The 22,836-nt window shown below is 43.8% G+C and overlaps 1 protein-coding gene across 8 annotated transcripts in view; it reads right to left on the bottom strand.

Moving 5' to 3' along the window:
* Nucleotides 1-2,557: 2,557 nt before the first annotated feature.
* Nucleotides 2,558-22,836, bottom strand: part of ZNF217 (zinc finger protein 217) — a 42,919-nt gene continuing 22,640 nt past the window's right edge. For 7 of the 8 annotated variants that reach the window (XM_050746511.1, XM_050746517.1, XM_050746513.1 and 4 more), the window contains 4 exons: nucleotides 17,469-19,180; nucleotides 14,338-14,454; nucleotides 11,468-13,021; nucleotides 2,558-4,752 (listed from right to left, as the gene is read on the bottom strand). In XM_050746511.1, the coding sequence (XP_050602468.1) occupies nucleotides 4,604-4,752; nucleotides 11,468-13,021; nucleotides 14,338-14,454; nucleotides 17,469-18,837 (3,189 nt within the window). In that variant the 5' untranslated portion in view covers nucleotides 18,838-19,180 and the 3' untranslated portion in view covers nucleotides 2,558-4,603. Of the gene's footprint in view, nucleotides 4,753-7,136; nucleotides 7,270-11,467; nucleotides 13,022-14,337; nucleotides 14,455-17,468; nucleotides 19,181-22,836 lie in introns of those variants that run through there. The other variant, XM_050746518.1, reaches the window with a different exon arrangement.

Raw genomic sequence — 22,836 nt, 5'->3', positions numbered from 1 at the left:
TCACGCCTGTAATCCCAGCACTTTGGGAGGCCGAGGGATCATGAGGTCAAGAGACGGAGACCATCCTATCGAACACAGTGAAACCCCGTCTCTACTAAAAATACAAAAAATTAGCTGGGCGTGGTGGCGGGCGCCTGTAGTCCCAGCTACTCGGAGGCTGAGGCAGGAGAATGGGGCGAACCCGGGAGGCGGAGCTTGCAGTGAGCCGAGATCGCGCCACTGCACTCCAGCCTGGGCGGCAGAGCGACACTCCGTCTCAAAAAAAAAGAAAAAAAAAAGGTTGCAAAAGAACAGGGTGAAAGGATGAAAAGCTAGATCTCTCTGAATATACCTGGTTTTCTAATTTTGACTTTGAAACTATGTAAATGTTTTGCATAACAAAACATGAAAAAGAGCACAGCAGTGTCTAAAGATGGAAAATGATGATTCTGCGTGTGAAGGGGTTGGCATAGCCACACACAGTTTCAACAGGCTCGGTGATGCCCACTCGGTATTCCTTGAGTGGAATCTGCCCAGTAGAGACCAGTGTCCACTGGAGGGCTTGACTGCTGGGCCCCACTTGCCGAGTTCCTGATGGAGCATGTCTAGGGCAAACCTAGTAATTTGCATTTCCAACAATTTCTCAATGATTTTGCCAGTCAGGGACAACTTGAAAACTATAGGCAAACAGAACCATAAAAAGAAATCTGAGGCCGGGTACGGTGGCTCACGCCTGTAATTTCAGCACTTTGGGAGGCCAAGGCAGGTGGATCACAAGTTCAAGAGATCGAGACGATCCTGGCTAACACAGTGAAACCCCATCTCTACTAAAAATACAAAAAATTATCCAGGTGTGGTGGCGGGCACCTGTAGTTCCAGTTACTCAGGAGGCTGAAGCAGGAGAATGGTGTGAACCCGGGAGGTGGAGCTTGTCACTGCACTCCAGCCTGGGAGACAGTGAGACTGTCTCAAAAAAAAATCTGAAAAGTTCACTGGGCAGTGATATGAGTAATAACATTGACATTGTTATATACAGGTTAAAGCCAGGTAACCCAGCTTTTCAGAAAATCAAAAAACAAAGAAAACTCTAAAAACAAAATGGCAGTATAATTCACGGAGGTTTCCTTTTTGATCATATTTCTTTTCCCTACATTAAAAAGGCCAGGAGCACAACCACCCAGGTAGCACTAAGCACCCCTTGCACCCAAATCACCCCGATTACCGCTTCCCATAAAAAGAATCCGGGATCCTCGGATAAACGACAGTTCCCAGGTGTGGGTCAGTACAGGTGGGATTTGGAACATCTTGGGTTTTGTTTTGGGGGTTTTTCTTGTCTGTTTTTAGAGACCGAGTCTCGCTCTGTCGCTCAGGCTGGAGTGCAGTGGTGCAGTCTCGGCTCACTGCAACCTCTGCCTCGTGGGTTCAAGCAACTGTCCTGTCTCAGCCTCCCTAGTAGCTGGGATTACAGGCGCCAGCCACCACACCCGGTTAATTTTTGTATTTTTGTAAAGATGGGGTTTCACCATGTTGGCCAGGCTGGTCTGAAACACATGACCTCAGGTGATCAGCCCACCTCAGCCTCCCAAAGAGCTGGGATTACAGATAACAAAAAGTTAAGCAGCCTTCAGGCTGTTGTCCTGCCAACATTGGGCCAAGTTAAAACTCCCACTGATCAAAAATGAGAGACTCGAGGCATCAAAATGATGACCACATGCTCTCAACGTATCAAGTGTATAAAGACTTGTGAGCTTGGGCAGGCGCGGTGGCTCACGCCTGTAATCCCAGCGCTTTGGGAGGCTGAAGTGGGCAGACCACTTGAGGTCAGGAGTTCAAGGCCAGCCTGACCAACATGGCAAAACCTGTCTCTACTAAAAATACAAAAATTAGCGGGTGTGGTGGCGCATGGCTGTAATCCCAGCTACTTTGGAAGCTGAGGCAGAATCTCTTTAATCCAGGAGGCAGAGGTGGCAGCAAGGTGAGATCGTGCCAGTGCACTCCAGCCTGGGCAACAAAGACCCTATCTCCAAAAAAAAAAAGTGTGTTTATTTTTGAGACGGAGTCTTGCTCTTGTCGCCCAGGCTGGAGTGCACTGGTGCAATTTCAGCTCACTGCAACCTTTGCCTCCCAGGTTCAAGCAATTTCTCATGCTTTAGCCTCTTAACTAGGACCACAGGTGTTTACCACCACACCCAGCTAATTTTTGTATTTTTAGTAGAGATGAGGTTTCACCATGTTGGCCAGGCTGGTCTCAAACTCTTGGTTTCAAGCGATCCACCTGCCTTGGCCTTCCGAAGTGCTGGGATTACAGGCTAAGTCACATGCTGCCTTAAGATTGTGTTTATAAGCCAGGCATGATGGCTTGATACTCGGGAGGCCGAGAGCTGCAGGATCAGTTGAGCCCAGGGGTTCAAGGCTACAGTGAGCCGTGATTGCACCACTGCACTCCAGCCTGGGTGAAAGAGTGAGAGCACATCTCAAAAAAAAAAAAAAAAAAAAAGAAAGAAAAAAGAAAGAAGACTAAAAAGTTAAATAAAACAAAATGAGAAACCAGAAACACAATAAACACTAAAACTCAAGGTTGCAAAACACCAAATCTATATTTACACTTCCACATATAATAACATAACTTTAAGCTGAAATATATCATAAATAAAACAAGTAATGTCTACTGTTTGACAACTTAAGTATCAACAATTAAAATAAATCAAACTGGAATGAAATAAATACATAAACAAAATCCAACGAATTGTACCTCTATTATATGTACTGTTGTCTCAAAGAAAAAAAAAAACATATAAAACCAGTAGTATACCAATAGTTAATACTGATGGACACAAAAACATATTCTGAAGTACAAAGGGCTGTAGGAAAATAATTGGTATTTTCATACATTCAGAAATGTGGTTAAAAAGAGAAATCTGAAAGCCCCAAAAATTCCAGCATAACACAAATTGACTTGTTTTCAAATAGATTTGGTGATTCTTTTTTTTAAATACAGGTTTAAATTCCAGCCCTCTATTATCACATACCCCCTTTTAAGATTTATGGTTCTAGTTCAAGCTCTCTGTAACACTCATTGGATTAGGCAAAGATTGAGTCAATCATCTTGCAAATGTGTTAATCTTCAAAAATAGGCTATAAAAGTGCAAAACTATGAAAACAAAAATCTAGATTATGTACATATGGCTCAGCTTGTGAACAGGAAAAAAGGTCAATAGTGTACACTTTCCTGATACAAAGCACTTCATTGCAATGCCAGCACACTGATCTCAAATTACTTCTCCCTTGTAACACAGGAGCTAAGACTTCTATCAAGGAGGACATCTTACGTTGCATAATTTAAAAAGAAAAAAAAATCTTCTAGGACTTTACCCTTGCTCTATGGAGAACAGCGAGGCCAGAAAAATGAACAGTGCAAATTTATTTTTGAAAAAGTTTCTTAATAAAATATTTTGTGGTCACTACGCCCATGTACTAATAAACTCAGCCATGGACAGCACATTAAAGAACAAAAGTTTAAAATATCTAGGAAGCCAGCTGGTGGCCATCTTCTCTAAAACCCAAATTGCATGTGCACTGAGAAAAATGCTACTGCTTCACAACAACCAAAAATGGGAAGATAACTGAGGTCTAGAAACAGATTTCCTCTTTCTAGACTCCCAGGAGGCTCGGCCAGCAGTTCCTTATTCAGAATCAATGTGTCTATAATCAACTCTAGTATGTCCACAGTTCACCCAAATGCCAGATACATTAAGACTACCAAATACAAACCTAAAATGTTTCCCCAAAAATTTCCCTTAAAACTGTTCCCCAATATCTGCAATTCACAGGTATAATTTACCATTTTTGTTTTTATATACTAATTTAGGCCCCCCCCCCAATGAATCTTCCAACAAAAGTGATTAATTTGATAGAAACAAATATAAATAACTGCACATACAGTTTCTTATGTTTACACAATGTGTGGCTGTTCTACAGGAAACGCTTCTCTGTAGACACACACTCTTAAAAACCCTACGAGCCATCCCAAGCCCCTCAGTCAAGGATTCTGGAGGTTCCAGGACAATCGGAGAGGCGAGGAAGGAGGTGTCTTCCCCAGCTGAGATGCTGAAAGTTGCAATAAAATGCTGCCAACTTCCAAATGGCTGACTCAATATCTGCAGCACGTATCACATAGAGGGTCAATACTTCCATTAACAATTTTAAGACAACAATAGATTTCGGAGGATTCAACATAATACAAAATCATTGGCAGTTTAAAAAAAAAAAAACATACATTTTAAATGAAAGAGCACAATAGCAGAAACTGCTCCAAGTGATGAGCTGTATTAGAGAAAAGGAATACACACAGTATTTGAACAAGCAGGTTTACAACTTAAGATATTTACAGATTTTTACCTGAGGTGCAAGCATTATATACTTTTCCCCCATCCCACCCCACCCCACCCAAATGATTTCTTTTCAGCAGCGCTCAAGTATGCAAAAATTCCACTTCTTATTTGGTCGATTCTAAAAAAAATATTATTGAGGGACAAAATAGAGATTTCCAGTCCCCATGTATGTAGGTTCCAACTGTTCCAACTAGTTTTTATTGCTATTTGGTACAAAAGTTAACAGAACAACTTTACAAAACTGTAGTGTTCCTTGCAGATTCCTTATATGTTTTATGTACAGTACAATCACAGCTTATTTCAGTAGCTTTCACCATTCGCTTCTCAAAGGATGAAGTAAAATTTAATTTCATGGAGAGTAAGCACTGACATCCACCAAGACCTAAGGAAAAAAAAAATTTTTTAATGATTAAGATGAAAAATGAACACAGTTTAGAAAATTATTTCTTTAAAAAAGTATAATAAATCGAAACAAATTGGCATAGAAATGCAATGGGTTCTGTTTGTTTTTGAGATGGAGTCTCGCTCTGTCGCCCAGGCTGGAGTGCAGCGGCACAATCTTGGCTCACTGCAACCTCCACCTCCCAGGTTCAAGCAATTCTCCTGCCTCAGCCTCCAAAGCAGCTGGGACTACAGGCATGCGCCACCACACCCAGCTAATTTTTTTGTATTTTTAGTAGAGACGGGTTTCACCATGTTGGCCAGGCTGGTCTTGAACTCCTGACTTCAAGTGATCCGCCCACCTCGGCCTCCCAAAGTGCTGGGATTACAGGCATGAACCACTGCGCCCGACCCTGGGTTCTATTTAAGTTCAACTTTTGCCATGAAAGTATCAGGAGAATAACTAATTAAATAATGCTGCAAACTTTGGAGCTACTTTTAGTAATTTAACTGAGATGACTTAACCAAGAATCAGAATTGAGTAAAAGGCAATTGCCATGCACAAGAAAATCCCAGCTACTCAGGAGGCTGCGGTGGGAGGACTGCTTGAGCCCAGGAGTTTGAGGCTGCAGTGAGCCAAGATCGCACCACCGCACTCCAGACCCTGTCTCAAACAAACAAAACCAGTATGTGAGCTGGTCCTTAGGATCAGAAAGAAGAGGTTGAAAAGCAAAGACAGTGCAGGCAGGCAGTTCTCCAGATGAAGGAAACACAAGCAGAGAATCTCAGAGTCCTAGAGAGACACCAGCTCCAGATAAAGGAGCATGGCCGTTTGCTACTACTTATCAGTTGTAATGGATGTTGCAAGTAACCTGCTACTAAAATCTGCTCCTTATAATTCATAAGTTATTTTTATGTTTTAATATACAGTGGACTGAATCTTAATCCTGTGATGACAAAGCTTTACTCCCTCGTGTTCTTCAGCTATTATCCTAAGTAGGAGAAAAGGCTGCAGAACTGTATAAGGCTCATGTTGCCCAGAGAGAACATCATCTCGGTTCCCATGTGAGTCCCAGTGAAAATATGACAGAAATTCCATCCTGGACCACGAGCATCCTTTCATCTTTGTATCCTAGCAGCCAGCAGGCACTCAGTCAAGAGGCTGCTCAATGAATATACAGTGATGGTTTTATGGGACAAGAGTTATCTGAGAAACAACTAAATCTGCCCGTGAGCCCCAAGCTGTCCATTTAATCTTATTGTTGAATGAGTCATAGTATAACCTGTACACAGACATCACACCTTCTGCCCAAGCTAATTAACTAAATATAAACTAACAAAACAACACATGTAATTCTGATACTACTACTTGAGCCTTATGGGACGGGAGTGCACTACCATCAGACCGTTCACATGTGAACCGCATGCTCACATATACTTGCTCCTGTCCCAGTTCTCCTCCAACAGATAAGGACTTGCCAAGTCTTTGAACAAGCTCTTAACCTAGAACATTGGGCAGGCTCCTGCCTCTCACAGGCAAGAGGGAGGCTTTGAGCAAACTGCATAATCCACGCCTTGGTCTCATCTGAAAAGCATGCACGATACCTCCTAATGCTAGGTCACCAACTTTTTCTGTAAAGGGCCAGATGGTAAATAGTTTCAGCTTTGCAGGCCACATGGTCTGTCACAGCTGCCCGACTGCTGCTGCAGCAAGGAGGTAGCTACAGACCGTATGTTAACAGATGGGCATGGTCATGTTCCAATAAAACTTTATGGATGACGATGGGTGAAAAGCTAGTTTGCTCATCCCTTACCTAAGCCCTCTGCTGCAACAGAATTAAATGAAATCTTGATTATAAAACACTTCATTCAATGCCTAGCACAAAGTAAATGCTCAGTAAATTCCAGTCACCATGACTGTTTTTCCCATTATTTTCACTAATATCCAAAGATCCTGAGGACTCTAATTTTAAACACCTAAAAAAAATCAAAATCAAACTTAAAAACAATTTTTTTACATTATATTAGACAAGTTCACTTTATTTCCAATCAAGTAAACTCAATCCCCACCCCCCTCTTTTTTTTAAGACGGAGTCTTGCTCTGTCACCCAGGATAGACCGCAGTGGCACAATCTGCTATCTGCAACCTCCACCTCCTGGGTTGTTCGAGTGATTCTCCTGCCCTCAGCTTTCTGAGTAGCTGGGACCACAGGCACCCGCCACCACAGCCGGCTGAATTTGTGTGTTTTTAGTGCAGACAGGGGTTTCAGCATGTTGGCCAAGCTGGTCTCAAATGCTTGACCTCAGGTGATCTGCCTGCCCTGACCTCCCAAATGGCCACCGCGCTCAGCCAATTCAGTGTTTTTAATTGAAACGTATGCTCACCTTTTTTCCCCCAAATTAGTGAATCAAGTTTTTTTGTCATTTGGTCGATAATGTGCATTCCCAATAAAATTCTCATAGTTTCTCTTTTGTACCATGCTGTTAGATAAGTGTTGATATGACACAGGCCTTTTTCCTGATTGGGAAAAAAAAAAAACTATTTAGAGTTAAGGTCAAACAATTAGGTAAGATGTGTATAGGTTGTTAGAAGTCAATTTTCAAAATTCCTGACGCTGATAATGTAATCACAACACATAAGTCACATAGTGGCATGCGCGTTTTCAGTTACAGCTGAATTGTGTTTATGACACTTGTTAGCACAAATGTGGTTGATGTCACTAAAACTAAAATTGTCTGTCACTAGAAAGAATTAAAAAGCCAGAAAAAAATTATATCACAAAATACTTGAAACCTATATGCATCATGCACCAAACTATGTAAGTGTTGCTTTTTTTTTTTTTTTTTAAATCATTTAAAAGGGGATTTGTCAGCCTGGGCAACACGGTGAGACCTCTTTTCTACTAAAAATAAAAAAGTAGCTCGGTATGGTGGCATGCACCTTTAGTCCCAGCTACTCAGGAGGCTGAGACGGAAGGATTGCTTGAGCCCCGGAGGTCAAGGCTGCAGGGAGCTATGATTGCACCACTGCACTCCAACCTGGGCAACAGAGTGTGACCCTGTCTCAAAGAGGGGGCTGGGGGAGAAAAAAAAGGAGGATCTGACTTGCAACACACAGAGCCTTTTCCCCCTTTAGGACAAAGTTTTGATTCCCGTACATTTTAAGCACCATGGGGGGGGAAAATGAACCTTTTTAACCAAAAGGCAGTAAAAATTACTATTTCATCACAATTTTTATAAAATCTACTGAAGTGTGTGAAAGCAATTGTTTTTTAATTTGCTATCTCTACCGAACCAATCAGCATCAAGCAAATCTTGATAGAGTGTTGTCACCACACAGAAGCCTCAGTTTGAAACTAACACGAACTGAAATGTGTAAAACCAACTGTCTCCTTGGGGAGCACAAACCAGTAGAGCCTCTATCTGATAAAGGAAGGCACTGTGGTTTGATCAAGTTTGCCAAGGGGAAGATGTCCCTGGGACACTGAGCTCCTTTTTTACACATACAGGTATGTGCCAGACACCTGTACGAAGTGACACCACCACGACACGTTTCCATGGGGAAAACCCCAGTCATCTACGAGGTCAACAATTTACCTACAGGGGAAATAAGGCTGGTTTTAAATTTATACAGTTGTCTCTAAGTATCCGAAGGGCACCGGCTCCAGGACCACCCCCCCCACCGCCCCTGCCCCACCGCCAACAGATACCAAAATCTATGGATGCTCACTCAGGTCCCGAATATAAAAGTGTCATATTTGCAGTATTCATAGTATTTATAGTACAATTTTTTTTTTTTTTGAGATGCAGCCTCGCTCTGTCCCCCAGGCTGGAGTGCAATGGCACAATCTCAGCTCACCGCAACCTCCGCCTCCTGGGTTTCAAGTGATTCTCCTGCCTCAGCCTCCCGAGTAGCTGGGATTCCAGGTATGTGCCACCACACCCATCTAATTTTGTATTTTTAGCAGAGATGAGGTCTCTCCATGTTGGTCAGGCTGGTTCCCAAAGTCCTGGGATTACAGGCGTGAGCCACCACGCCCGGCCTTGTAGTACTATTAATTTGTAGTATTCGTAGTGTAACCTATGCACATCCTCGCACGTACCTTTTTTTTTTTTTTTTTTTTTTTTTTTTTTTTTTTGAGACAGAGTCTCGCTCTTTAGCCCACGCTGGAGTGCAGTGGCACAATCTACACTTACTCACTGCAACCTCTGCATCCCTGGTTCCAAGCAACTCTCATGCCTAAGCCTCCCAAACAGCTCAGATTACAGGTGCCCACCACCACACCCAGCCAATTTTTGTATTTTTAGTAGAGACGGGTTTTCGCCAATGTTGGCCAGGCTGGTCTCAGATTCCTGGCCTCAACAGAGCTGCCCACCTCAGCCTCCCAAAGTGCTGGGATTACAGATGTGAGCCACCACATCCAGCCCCTCCCATATACTTTAAATCATCTCTACATTGCCGGGCATGGTGGCTCATACCTGTAATCCCAGCACTTTGTGAAGGTGAGACGGGTGGATCACCTAAGGTCGGAAGTTCGAGACCAGCCTAACCAACATGGCGAAATGCCGTCTCTACTAAAAATACAAAACTTAGTCTGGCGTGGTGGCGGGTGCCTGTATCCAAACTACTTGGGAGGCCGAGGCCGGAGAACTGCTTGGACCCGGGAGGTGGAGGCTGCAGTGAACTGAGATCACGCCACTGCACTCCAGCCTGGGCAACAGAGCGAGACTCCATCTCAAAAAAAAAAAAAAAAAATCATCTCCTTCATTATTTACAACACCTAATACGAAGTAAATGCTATGTAAATAGTTGTTACACTGTATTATCTAGGTAACGTGGACAAAAGAAGGAAATCCGCAGATGTTCAGTACAGATGCAACCATCCCATTTTCCCCTCCAATATTTCAGTCCCGCAGTTGGTTGAATCCACTGAGGCACAACCCAAGGATATGGAGGGCTGACGACATTTAACAGCATAACAGTTCACAAGACCATTTAACTGGAACTTCTTATGCTTTCTGCTCTTGCCAGGTCAAAGGTCCTCATGCGGTCCTTACTGGGCGCCCCCCCGCCCCCCAATTCTGCCCTGTGTGGGAAGCATGTGACTTGACGTGTACGTATAAAACGTGGTTTCTGCTCTTAAGAAGTTTACAGGCCAGCAGGGAGTGGTAAAATACCCGAAGAAGAACCCCCAGGCTGGGCGTGGTGGCTCACACCTGTAATCCCAGTACTTTGGGAGGCCGAGGCTGGCGCATCGCCTGAGGTCAGGAGTTCAAGACCAGCCTGGCCCACACGCTGAAACTCTGTCTCTACTAAAAATGTAAGAATTAGCTGGGCATGGTGGCACGTACCTATAATCCCAGCTATTCAGGAGACTGAGGCTGGAGAATCGCTTGAACCCTGGAGGAGGAGGTTGTAGCGAACCGAGATCGCACCACTGCACTCCAGCCTGGGCAACAAGAGCGAAACTCGTCTCAAGAAAACAAAACAGGGGGCCGGGCGCGGTGGCTCAAGCCTGTAATCCCAGCACTTTGGGAGGCCGAGATGGGCGGATCATGAGGTCAGGAGATCGAGACCATCCTGGCTGACACGGTGAAACCCCGTCTCTACTAAAAAATACAAAAAACTAGCCGGGCGAGGTGGCGGGCGCCTGTAGTCCCAGCTACTCGGGAGGCTGAGGCAGGAGAATGGCGTGAACCCGGGAGGTGGAGCTTGCAGTGAGCCGAGATCTGGCCACTGCACTCCAGCCTGGGCGGCAGAGCGAGACTCCGTCTCAAAAAAAAAAAAAAAAAAAAAAAAAAAAAAAAAAAAAACAAAACAAAAAAAACCCGCAACTCCAGGTGGACTGGCAGTGACTACTGAGCACGCCATAAATGTGCAAAGGAAGAAAAAGGGCTGCGATGAAGTGAGGCAAGATGGGGCCTAAATTGGCTGCATCTGGAATTTCAACAGCAAGACAAGAATGGACTAGATAGACCAGTGTTCTCACCCGCTGTTTCCATGATCACTCCCACAACAGAAAAATAAAACGAACAAGAAAAATTACTCAAGAATAAGGCTGGGTATGGTGGCTCATGCCTGTAATCCTGGCATTCTGGGAGGCTGAGGCAGGAGGATCACTTGAGGCCAGTGGTTTCAGACCAGCCTGGGCAACAAAGCAAATCCCTGTCTCACAAAAAAGTAAATTTAAGTTAGCCAAGCGTGGTGGAGTACATCTATAGTCTCAGATACTTGGAAGGCCAACACAGGAGGATCACCTGAGGCCAGGAGTTCAAGACCAGCCTGGGCAACTCCATCTCTACAAGAAAAATTTAACAATCAGCTGTGCATGGTAGCAGCACAGTCTCAGCTACTTGGGAAGCTGAGGCAGGAGGATCTCTTGAATCCAGGAATTCCGGACTACAGTAAGCTATGATTACACCACTGCACTCCAACCTGGATGACGGAGCAAGACCCTTTCTCTAAAAATAAAATAAGACTAAACAAATAAAAAGAATAAAATATTCAGGGTGAGAGTTACACCCACAAAGTAAGCTTTGGAGGACCACAAACCACTGCCGTATCTAAGAATGCTTCTCTCCGTGACCCCCAAGAACTCTGTGCTGCCCACCCCCGACCCTTGGGAGTGGTACCATCTCCATTGAGAATGCATGGATTAGCTGTTAGTCACCGTAGGCATCAGTGCCATTGAAACACGACACCCCTCACGCAATACCTTCTAACGTCGAGCTGGATGCTGGACTACTAGCAGGCACACAAGTGTAAAGCGGCCCGGAGCCACCGTAGGGCTTCTGAACCGTCAGCACATTTGGAGAATCGACCTCGCTGGAGCTCAGGAACCTCGGTTTGGGAGGCAGCGCTGGCGACGGATACACGCAGTCCTGCGGTAACAGTGAGGTGATACCTCTGACCATATGGTACTTGGGAAGGTCATAGCCTCTTCTGTAATTGGCCCCAGGCTGGTCAACGTCAAGGGCAACCACGGTGGACTTCAGTCTTTTTGGAAGGGGTTCACCAAATTCTGCTGCAGTGTTGCTGGCACTCCGATTACAGAAATAGTCTCTTCCCGGAGGGGCCCACGGGCTGTCGTTCTTGGGAGGGTAGTCGATGGAACCATTGATGTTACTGCTGCCGAGGGTGGGCTGAGAGGGAGCTACTGGGAGAGGTTTCAATTTTGTCTCAGGTCTTTTTGTCTTATCCGGTGCAGGGGAAACACTGGTTTTAGGAAACATCTCAGATTGCTGTTGTCTGGTGGCGGCCCCTTGGACCCCCACATTCTGCTGTGGTCTGTGGGACTTCAGGTTACTTGGGGCTAAAGTGCTAGAGTCTATCCCTGAAGTCAGAGGGGCCTTGCCTGGCCCAGGAGGGCTCTGCTTCCCCTTCGCAGGCGGCAGGGATTTGGACTGCGCTGGGAAAGCAGACTTCGGCTTGGGTTTACAGAAACTAGAGAGGGGAGGCACATCTTTTCCCAGCAACGCTGGCGGGCACCCGGTACGTCGACTTCTAAGTGAGGACTTGTTTCGACAGTTTTTATGAACGTCAGGATTGTATTTATGCTCCAGTCTCTGGTGCATCATTAAAACTTCTGGATAAAATGTCTTGAAGGTACAAAATGGACAGGTGATACTTGGAATTAAACTTTTGCCCAAAGAAATTGCCGGGCAATTGTGAAGAGCCCCCAGGGATAAATTTAAAGGTTTTTCGTGACATTCCACACTGGGCCTGTATCTGCGGTCAGCTGCAGCCTCCGTTTGCTTCTCTTTGGGGTTAACTTCAAGGTTATGGGTGGTACCGCCGTCCGGAGGAGGAGTAACATCCGCCTTGGTTCTACAGATGAGGTTATTTGCCTGAGTTTCAACTGCTGATCTCTTTTTTAACAGGTCCAGGTAAGCAGGGGTAGGGATTTTATTCACTTTATCAGCACTGTCATCAGCTGCATTTTTATGGAAATCCTGAGTATCTTTGTGTGCTGGTGAGAGGACAGCGCTGCCCAGAACATTCTGAAAGACAGACGGCATCTCCTTCAGCTGCTTTGCAGGTGGACTGCCTGTAACATCTTTGGCACCATCAAAAAATCTTTTCAAATTTTTGGTTTGCGCACTGTCCGCGGTGAATAGTGCATCTTCAGTGTCCTGATTTTTACCATCGCTCTTGGCTTCGGCAGCAGCGTCGGCTTGTTTCTCCTTGTGGTGTCTCTCCAAGTGATACCTCAGGGACGTCTTCTGGGCTGCAGCATAGTCACAAAATTCACATTTGTATGGTTTTTCACCTAAGGCAAGAAACGGCACTTTATTAGAGAAGTGTATGAAAAGCACTGAAATAGAGCAAAGGGCTATTTACTGAGAAAACAGGCTTCTTTCCTCCATTTGCTTTCTCTATCTGCTATCACCTAGTATTTTTTTTTTTTTTTTTTGAGACGGAGTCTCGCTCTGTCGCCCAGGCTGGAGTGCAGTGGCCGGATCTCAGCTCACTGCAAGCTCCGCCTCCCGGGTTTACGCCATTCTCCTGCCTCAGCCTCCCGAGTAGCTGGGACTACAGGCGCCCGCCACCTCGCCCGGCTAGGTTTTTGTATTTTTTAGTAGAGACGGGGTTTCACCGTGTTAGCCAGGATGGTCTCGATCTCCTGACCTCGTGATCCGCCCGTCTCGGCCTCCCAAAGTGCTGGGATTACAGGCTTGAGCCACCGCGCCCGGCCTCACCTAGTATTTCTCATCAGTTCTTTATCACCCTTACTGTAATGAATATGTGAAATTGTGAATACCTATCTTCAGTAGAAAAATTAACAGCAACACTTCTAACTCATTTAATCTTCCTAACAGCCCTAGGGAAACAGGTATTATTCCACTTTTACAGTGAAGAAAACTAAAAGCACAAAAAGGTTAAATAACTTGCCCAAGGGTGCACAGATAGTAAGTGGAAGAGATGAAATTTCAAATCTACGCAGCCTCCTACACCATGATGTCACAGCTCCTTTCACAATCTCAAGACTACTAAATAGATTCTCATTTCATTCTCAATCATAAAGACATAAGATGCAGCATTTTAAAATATTGTAGTTTTAATAAGATGAGAGTCAGGATATAGCAGTCATAAACTAAACAAATGAACTTTGTCCAGGCACGGTGGCTCACGCCTGTAATCCCAGTGGGTGGATCACTTGAGGTCAGGAGTTCGAAACCAGCCTGGCCAGCATGGTGAAACCCCATCTCTACTAAAAATACAGAAATTAGCCGGGTGTGGTGCCAGGCGCCTGTAATCCCAGCTACTGGGGAGACTGAGGCAGAAGTATTGCTTGAACCAGGGAGGCGGAGGCTGCAGTGAGCCGAGATTGCACCACTGCACTCCAGCCTAGGTGACAGAGCAAGACTCCATCTCAAAAGACAAAAAACTTGACTGATTGCATCAGGCTCAAATTACAATGGCACTAAAAAAATAGTAATAACCGCTGTAATCAACACGCTACATATTTATCCTTAAGCTAGTCCAAGGATCTGGCAGAGTATCTGAACACCGCCACCAAAAAATCAGAGAGATAACTACATAATTTTTAACTAAAGCATGGTTAAAAATATAAAAGTTCTTTACCTGTATGCGTTCTGAGATGAATATTGAGGTAATAATTTGAACGGAAAAACTTTCCACAATAACTACACTCTCTTGAAGATGTAAGATGCTTTATTTTTCCTCCATCATCATTTTTATCTTAAAGGAAAAACAGAAACATTTATATAAAAAGGTAGCTGAAGTACGGGAATAAGGCATGCTGACTTCAATGTTCTTGACAAACATTTTTGGAAAGCATGAAAAAATTCTTTAATATAATATCGGGTTAGAAAAGGCTAGACACACACCAAATGCTGTTTTGAGGTTGTCTGAAGTTTCAGAGTGTTGTAACGTGGTTTTGTTTTTTTTTTTCTGGGTACAGCAGAGTACACTATTAAAGATTCAGTTCTTTGTTTGCCTTAATCACAAAAAAGATCATTTAATAGACCGAACTGCCCGGACAGCTTCCGGTTCTCAGTATCTCTGTGAGCAGGCAGGATCTGGCAAACTGAAGGTGGACACACATACTGGCGGGAAAAATGATCTTCTTCAAAATCATTTAGAAAAATGAGCCAATTACAAACCACCAACCACCATGGGAAAAATAAGCCGTTTAAGGGTAAGATTAAACAAGTGACCGCTAGAGGGCAGCAAGCACAACTTAATCTTCAACAGAAAAGAAAGTTTGGCATCGGGCAAGCACCTAGGAAAGTTTGTCAAAATTTAGCAAAGTTTTGGAAAGCAGGCTGTATTGTCCACAAACACTCATGTGGGCGAAACAGATCTGACGAATGAAAACCTGTCCCTAAATGACACAGTGTTTGGCTTCAGTCTCTGCAGGACAATAGGACAATGTGTCTCACGTGCATCAGTGAAGTCCACTCGAAGGAGGACAGAACTTCACACACACACCGGCCCTCCAAAAGACTGAGAGGTGCCGCCGTTAAAATACCATCCCCAACACACATGAATGTTTAACTTTTAAATAAATGTCCCCTTACTGTAGATCATATGACTATCCACCTGTAAGACAGACACACCCTTGATCTATAGTCTAAAGAAAGACTTTAAAAAATTTACCTGATCTTCTTAAATCTTAAAAAAAGCCAGGTTGATAGTACAATATGATAAATCTAGACTACTAAGATAATATAAGTTTAGGAAAATCAATTCCCCAAAAACAGAATGGCCAGCTTTTTTTTCTTACAAGCATACCCAAACTAGCTGGGTTTATAACTGGGTGTTCTTGCAATTTCCGACTCCCAACTATGTGTCAGGATTTATGGTATGTTGCGTCATATGCAAAAAGCTATGAAATGCCTTTTCTTTAGAACAAAGGACGTGACATTTCCACATCTACCTGATTCCTGCTCTTTCAAGCATCACCTCTGACTTTACAGTTATATTTTTTAAAGGACTGTGATCTTTTTACAAATAGGCTGTTCAAATTGTCCTTGGGAGGTGGAAGACAAGAGTCAATGAACCATTTTGCAAACAGGGAAACAGTGGCAAAGAAAGGTTAAGCAACTCATAATTGGTCACAAAACAATGCAGTGGTAGAACGAGAACTCAGTGCCAAGCTGTGGTGCTTCCACCCACAGCCAGGCATTCGGTCCTGCCTGATGATCTAGCCCATGTTTTCCACACCACCCACCAGTAACCGGTCTTTTCATTTCTTTCAGGGCACTGGGGCATCTCACAAGGCCCCTTCAACAGTACCGGCACTAGCAGAAACCACTTCGCTAACTGGAGTCTGTGTTTAAAGCCTCTTTTTATGATGCCAGTAAGACATCATATTTGTAGTATGCTAAGTGCTAGGTTTCCTGTGTCCCAGGAAACTCAAAAACATTCTAAAGATGTGATATACAGACTACAGTTCTCATGTCAATCACATGATCAGAAAAGGAACTGGCACTGCCTGAAGAGCAGGTGAAGGACGAGTCTGATCAACTGTGTGGGCAAATTCACCGTGGGTCTCATATACACAGTTCTCCAAAGAATTCACACACACAGCCAAGTTACACTGAGAGGAGGAGGAACTTGTTTGAACCGAGGACCACTTTAATAAAGGCTTCCCCAAGACCAATTCATGTTCTCATCATTCACTTGTCAATTATGGCCTGCCCATCAGGGGTCTTTTCCAACTGTTTTAAGCAGCAGGATCCTCTATTCAAACAAAATATTAAACTCTGATAGGAGAAGCTCTGGCTACAATGAGGATGGGCACAACTCCAAACACAGGTGGAATCCTCTGCCCTAGATAACACCCACCAAGGTTCAGGAATATTATGTGAGCATGCCTTCGCCTTCTGTTTCTATAAATGCTGTTAGTACACTGAAAATTTTGCTGAGCAAATGAGCTTTCTTAAAAATGTCTTGGTGTGCCCACATTCCTTGTATTTTATGACAAATCATTTGGGTTCTTGAAGTACCTATTAATGGATACCAGCTTGCCAGACAGAATGGATAGGGTTTCGGACAGCACCAAATGGCTGCCCAAGTAATATTCCTGGCTCTAGTTGATCATCACTCCCAGTACCTCTTATGACCACTGGAAATTCACTACAGATAAGATCAGGAACACCAGAAAACCTTAGGTGAAGGCTAGGGTCTCTCAGTGATGAAACTATTGATACTTGGGACCAGATAATTCTTTGATGATGGGGCTGTCCTGTGCATTGTACCATACTGAGCAGTGTCCCTGGCCTCTGCCCACTGGATGCCAGTAGGCACACAAGCACACGTGCATGCACACACCCCCACACACAGTGTAACAACCAAAATGCCTCCAGACACTGCCAGATACTGACTGGGAGCAAAATCATCCCAGTTAAGAAGCAGTGCATTTGGACTGGATGCACAAGTTATTTAAAAAAAAAAAAAAAAAAACCATGTTTTGTGAGCAAAACGTTCAACGTTTAAAAAAAAAACACACAAGATTTTCAGAACAAGGAGACCTTTTAACTCAACCCTGTTATTACAGAAATGAGAAAATTAAGGCCCCGAGAAGTTAAATGGCTTACACAGAGTGATACCAAAAAGAGCCTGGATTTGACTCTGGCTCTCCAAATTCCATTCCTGGCCAGCGTTGTCTAGAGATGGGAAGAGAGGGGGAGACAGACAGACAGACAGACACAGGCGGAACAGCACGGGAGGGAGACAGGGCAGCTTACCCAGATGGATTCCTTCGGGAAGCCCATCCTCAGATCCGTCTTCAGAACCACCTTCCCCTCGATCCACGGCTCCATTTTCATCCAGAGGGGTGGCGAGGTCAGGAGAGCATGTCCCCGGCTGCCTCCCGTCCACAGACATGGTGGGCGACTCCGCGCCAGCCCTCCGGTCCTTCTTGTGGACCCTCGAGTGCAAGACCAGCTGGTGGTAGGTTCTGAAAGCTTTGCCGCACTCGGAGCAGTGCGTGGGCTTCTCCTTGCTGCTGGTGGGTAACTTGGGATCCGCGTCCACGGAGGGCGCGTCACCGTTGGAGTGTCTGCACTTCTCTTTCTCTTGCGAGAGGCCTGTACAACTGCCCTTATTTTCTCCAAGCTCCTTCTCGGAACTCGAATCATCGTTGTCGGTGCTCCCTTCTTGTCCCGATTCCTTCACTTCTTCTTGGCAAATGGCAACTTTTCCTTTGGTGGCCAGCTGCCAAGCCTGGAAGGTGGTGAACGGATCGAGCTGAGGTATGCATTTGACAAGCTTCTTCCCCGTGTCAGTGTGAGATTTTGGTCTCAAGTTGAACCACCGCAGGAAGTCTTCCCTGGAGGACGGCATTCCTTCTTGTGGAGAGTCTGTCTGCGTGCTGCTGGTACCGGGAGCAGTTTTTTTGGTGTGCACCTTGCTGTGCTCTATTAGATTTTCTTTATTTGTAAATAGGAAGCCACAAACCATGCAGATTTTGTAAGGAGAGGGGATGCTCTCAGCCGCGTGCACCTGGACGACCTCGTTGATCGTCGCGGGACAATCCAAGCCTTGCTGCACTTTGCTCCTGGCCCCTGATTTGCCATTATGTGTCCGCATGTGATTTTTAAGAAACCAAGGCTCCTTGAATCTTCTTCCGCACATGTTACACCCGTAAGTGAAAGAATCTTTGTGTGTCCTCATGTGGATCTCAACATCAAAAGCCACTCTAAATGTCTGCCCGCATACCTCACAGCTAAATTCTTCATTTTCCTTGCAATTCTTTTCCTTGGGAGGTTCTGTTCGTACTTGACTTTTATCAAGCGGACTAAGATACTCTGCTTCAACCCGCAGAACGGCTGGTTCACAAAGGGTAGGCCGGTGTTGCATTAAGACGTGTTTATTAAGGTCTTCCGAATGTGTGAAGGTCTGGCTGCAGAACATGCAATCCAAGGGCATATACCCCTCTATTTGGATGACATTTTTCTCTTGCGTAGCTCGGAATGGAACAACAGCGGTCCCTTTCATTGACATGGCATCCTCCATCTCCATCTGACTGCCAAGAGAGCTGCCAATCACTTCTGGCCCATCCATGTACATCAAGAGGGATTGAGTTGGCATGTTTCCTGTCACTTTCGATTGCATATAATCTCAAAGTTCCCTTGGGGAATTTCTGGAGTTGGAATAAGGCCACTTGTAAGACTTGTCACTCACCCCTCTAACAGCCCTGGGCTTCAAAAACCAGAACAAATATTTATTATAAAAGTTCAAAAGAAAGTGTCTAGTCCTCTAACTTCTTCGGAACTTTTAGGAAGCTCAGTGGTGGTGTCACTGGTTCTTTCCACAAACAAGGCATACACACTCCCCAATGCTTTGATTCAAATATGAATCAGCACAAAGCATGAGTTCTCTTTGTCTCCATTGAATGAGTGTTTCAATTGAGCAAGAAGTCAATCCCAGCAACCTGGAGACAAGGGATTTCCAAACCCTAGAGGAAAAAAAACAGAAACGGTTAGCTACACTCAGAGCAGAGAGAAGGCTGGTGTGGGTGAGTCAGACGGTCTTTTCCACGCAGCAGAGAAGATACCTAATTCAATTGCCTCACTTTTAACTAATATATACAGCATCCTGTTAAACATGCTTGTTAATTAAATCACTGGCATTTTATCCAGTCAGTACACTTATTAAATCAGAATTCCATCCAGTTAAAATCCAGTTTAAATCAGTGCTTTACTGACTTAAATCTAAAATGTCAAGTTTTAGGTCAGAAATGGTTAAATTCAGCTGAACACATTTTAAATGTCACTAAGATGCACATGTGGATGCCATCAACAGCCTTCCTAAATCTAAAGACTGTAAGAACTGTGAAAATTAAGATGAAAAAATTTAGTAAACTAAAAAATTTTAAATCCAGTGTATATAAAACAATTTAAAATGTTTTGTATACAAGCAAATCTGCATCCAAGAAATCTAAGTGCCCAAACACACCCTCAGAGATTGCACATACAGAGATCAACAAAATGAGCACAGAAATACAGAAACTTTTCCTAAAATCCCCATTCAAGAAATATGAAACATCTCAGAACAGTCACTCATCTTGGGCAGGGGAACCCTGATATATTTTGGTTCACTGTATATTCCAAACCTCAATCCACTGTTCAAATCCCGGCTTGCTTTCAACAACTTTCTGCCTTCAACAAGCACTGGGTGGGGCTTCCTAGTCCAAACAACAAATAGGGAAAGACATACACAAAGCTCCTTTGTGAATGTATAGATTTAAAATAAAATCCTCAAACAGGGCTGTTTCAACAGGGCTTAGTCTTTCATCAGAAAATGGGTCCTCTCGTTTTTTAATCTACCTTTCACATCATGCACTGGCCAGGTGGAAAATTACTTTATTTAGCTCCGCTGCTTCTGGTTTAGAAGCTAATTTTTCACTCCTAGAGAAGAATTAACTTCTAAAGCCAATACCCTCGGCCTTTATGGCAAACATTGGATAGGCATTGTTTTTAAATAGTCCCAACTACTTAAAACTTAAGTCAGTTAATTCCACCCAAGAAAATCAAAAGGGATGCAAACTACTCCCAGCAAAGTAACCATAAAAAACAAAAACATACTTTATTTTCCTCCCTCTCTCTACTTCCTTAAAGAGTAACGAGGGCCTGTAGGCTCAGAGAAGGCAAGGAAACATCTCCTTTACACTCCGAAATAAATTCTCATACTCCTTGTTATCTTTAGTTTTGAATAAACTAGATCTTTAACATTAAGCTTTTCTAAATAAGACTGCAGATCAAGGATTAGGGTAAAAGAATGTCCTGAAGTCTTTTCTTTGTTGCAATCACAATGGAGGATCAACACATGGGCTGGTGACCAGCTTGGTGTGATATAATAGAACACACCAGAGACCCGAGTTCTAGTCACAACCTTCAAGCTGTCACTGCCACATACCACCTCCTTCTATTATGTATTTAATGCAGTTGGTTAAACTATAGGATGGCCTTTACAGTTCCAATATTCTGTGATTCTGGGGATAGATCTACACACTGAAAAGAATATTCAATTACTCTGCTAATCAGAATGTGAAGTGCTATTTGGACATGAGTCTGACAACTTAGGTTTCTATACATAGAAGTTTAAGTTTCATTTGCTTATTCAACAAGTATTTAGTGAATGCCAGCATCCCAGGCAATATTTTAACTGAATAACAGCACATACCCTAGAAAAACAGTTATCAAACTCTGACAACGTTTTCCCTGGCCAAGAACAAAGACTCATTTATTTGAGGTCATTCCTACTTTTAGATGCTAAAATACGCTTATTTTTCAAAAAATCAAATAGTGGCAATAAGCAATACTGGAGTTTTTTTTTTTGTTTTTTTTTTAAATGTCCTTATTTAGCAAAATCAAAGTTAGGTGAGAATTTGGGGGAAAAAAAAATCTAAGTTAGTCCCTATGTCAGCTCTCAACATTATTACTGTATTTTAGAAACTTGACTAATATGTGAAACTGTAATTTTGGGGAACTCCACTTCTCTACTGACATCTTTTCCAAAAACAGACACCAGCTCTATACTCAGTCTCGGGATTAGAAATAAGATGTGAGGCCGGGCACAATGGCTCACGCCTGTAATCCCAATGCTTTGGGAGGCTGAGGTGGGTGGATCACTTCAGGCCAGGAGTTGGAGACCAGCCTGGCCAACATGGTGAAACCCCTTATCTGCTAAAAATACAAAAATTAGCTGGGCATGGTGATACACACCTGTAATCCCAGCTACTTGGGAATCACTTGAACCCAGGAGGTGGAGGTTACAGTGAGCCAAGATCGCACCACTGCATTCCAGCCTGGACAACAGAGCAACACTTTTGTCTCCCCCCAAAAAAAAAAAAAAAAAAAGAAAAGAAACACGATGGAGGGTAACTTTATTATTTCCCACTCAGGGAAACAGCATAACTTACTGAAAACATTTACTAATAGAAGAATGTTTTGGTTCCAATTCTCAATTATCTGAAGTTACCATCACTCTCCACCCAAGACCTTGTAGGATTATTTCACTGCAGTGAAGGACAATGAAGGAGGTTCAGTGGGAAACGATCTAAGAAGAGAGGAAGCTTCCACTTTGCCTGGGAGGGTGAACAGCCTGGGAGACCTGGAGATGAGGGCAGGCATTCTAGGCCAAGGGGTCTTCCTGTGTGGTCAGATGGGGAAGGAAACCCTCCTGGCAAAACAGCAGCAATTCTTTCTCCAGGGAAGCTTCTGAGACAGACTCTGATAATCAATTGTGCCTAACTGTCCTAAGCTCCCAGGGTCACAGGAATCCTTAGGCACCCCAAAGGTGCCATCCCTGACTGCCCAGCACACCCTACCCCCAAAGCATTGTGACAGCTCGGGGATGACTTCCTCTGAACTTCTGTCCAGATCTAAAACCATCATGTTTGCTTGTAACTGTCTTTTTCGAAAAGTAACACCTCAGGACCAAGACTCTGTTGCCTTGTCCACTGCTGCCCCCAATGCCTGAAACAAGGTGCTGGACACAGGGTCAGCCACTCAACACACAGCTGGTGAATAAACGTCATGGAATTAGCATACGTGTAGAATCAGTACACACATGTTTGGCCACAGTCACTAACCGTAACTGATCAGAAATTAAAATTAACTTGCATATTCATCAAAACTTCTACATGGCTATCAGTGGCTGCCATCTAATTGCCATTCTGCAACTTCAAGAGTGCAATTTCAAGAGTGTAATAAAAAAAATTGCATTAAACACACCATAAAGTTGATCAGCACAAGCAAAAAAAAAAACTGCACCATTTGAATTTATACTCACTCCACTTATGACCCTCCAAAACAAAAATGCCGGGCATCCTAGGGCTATCTCTGACAGCAAATGCCTTCAGCTCTTGGACTTAGAAACTGTAACATACTGGACAGAACACTTCCTTAAACTCTAAAACAATGAATAATTTTAAACCAGGTTTACATCGATTAAAACCAATTTGCTAATCAGTAATCAAAGTGGTTGTAACAATAAAGACGTTAATAACGGAATACAGCAAAATAGAAATTCTAATCTACTAACAGCAAATCACCATTCCAATTGAATGGGGTGTGTGCACAAACATAAGCCTTCCCAGAAGCCTCCAGC

Source organism: Macaca thibetana, chromosome 10 (genome assembly GCF_024542745.1).
Source record: "Macaca thibetana thibetana isolate TM-01 chromosome 10, ASM2454274v1, whole genome shotgun sequence".
NCBI lineage: Eukaryota > Metazoa > Chordata > Mammalia > Primates > Cercopithecidae > Macaca > Macaca thibetana.
This window is presented reverse-complemented; position numbering and strand designations above follow the sequence as displayed.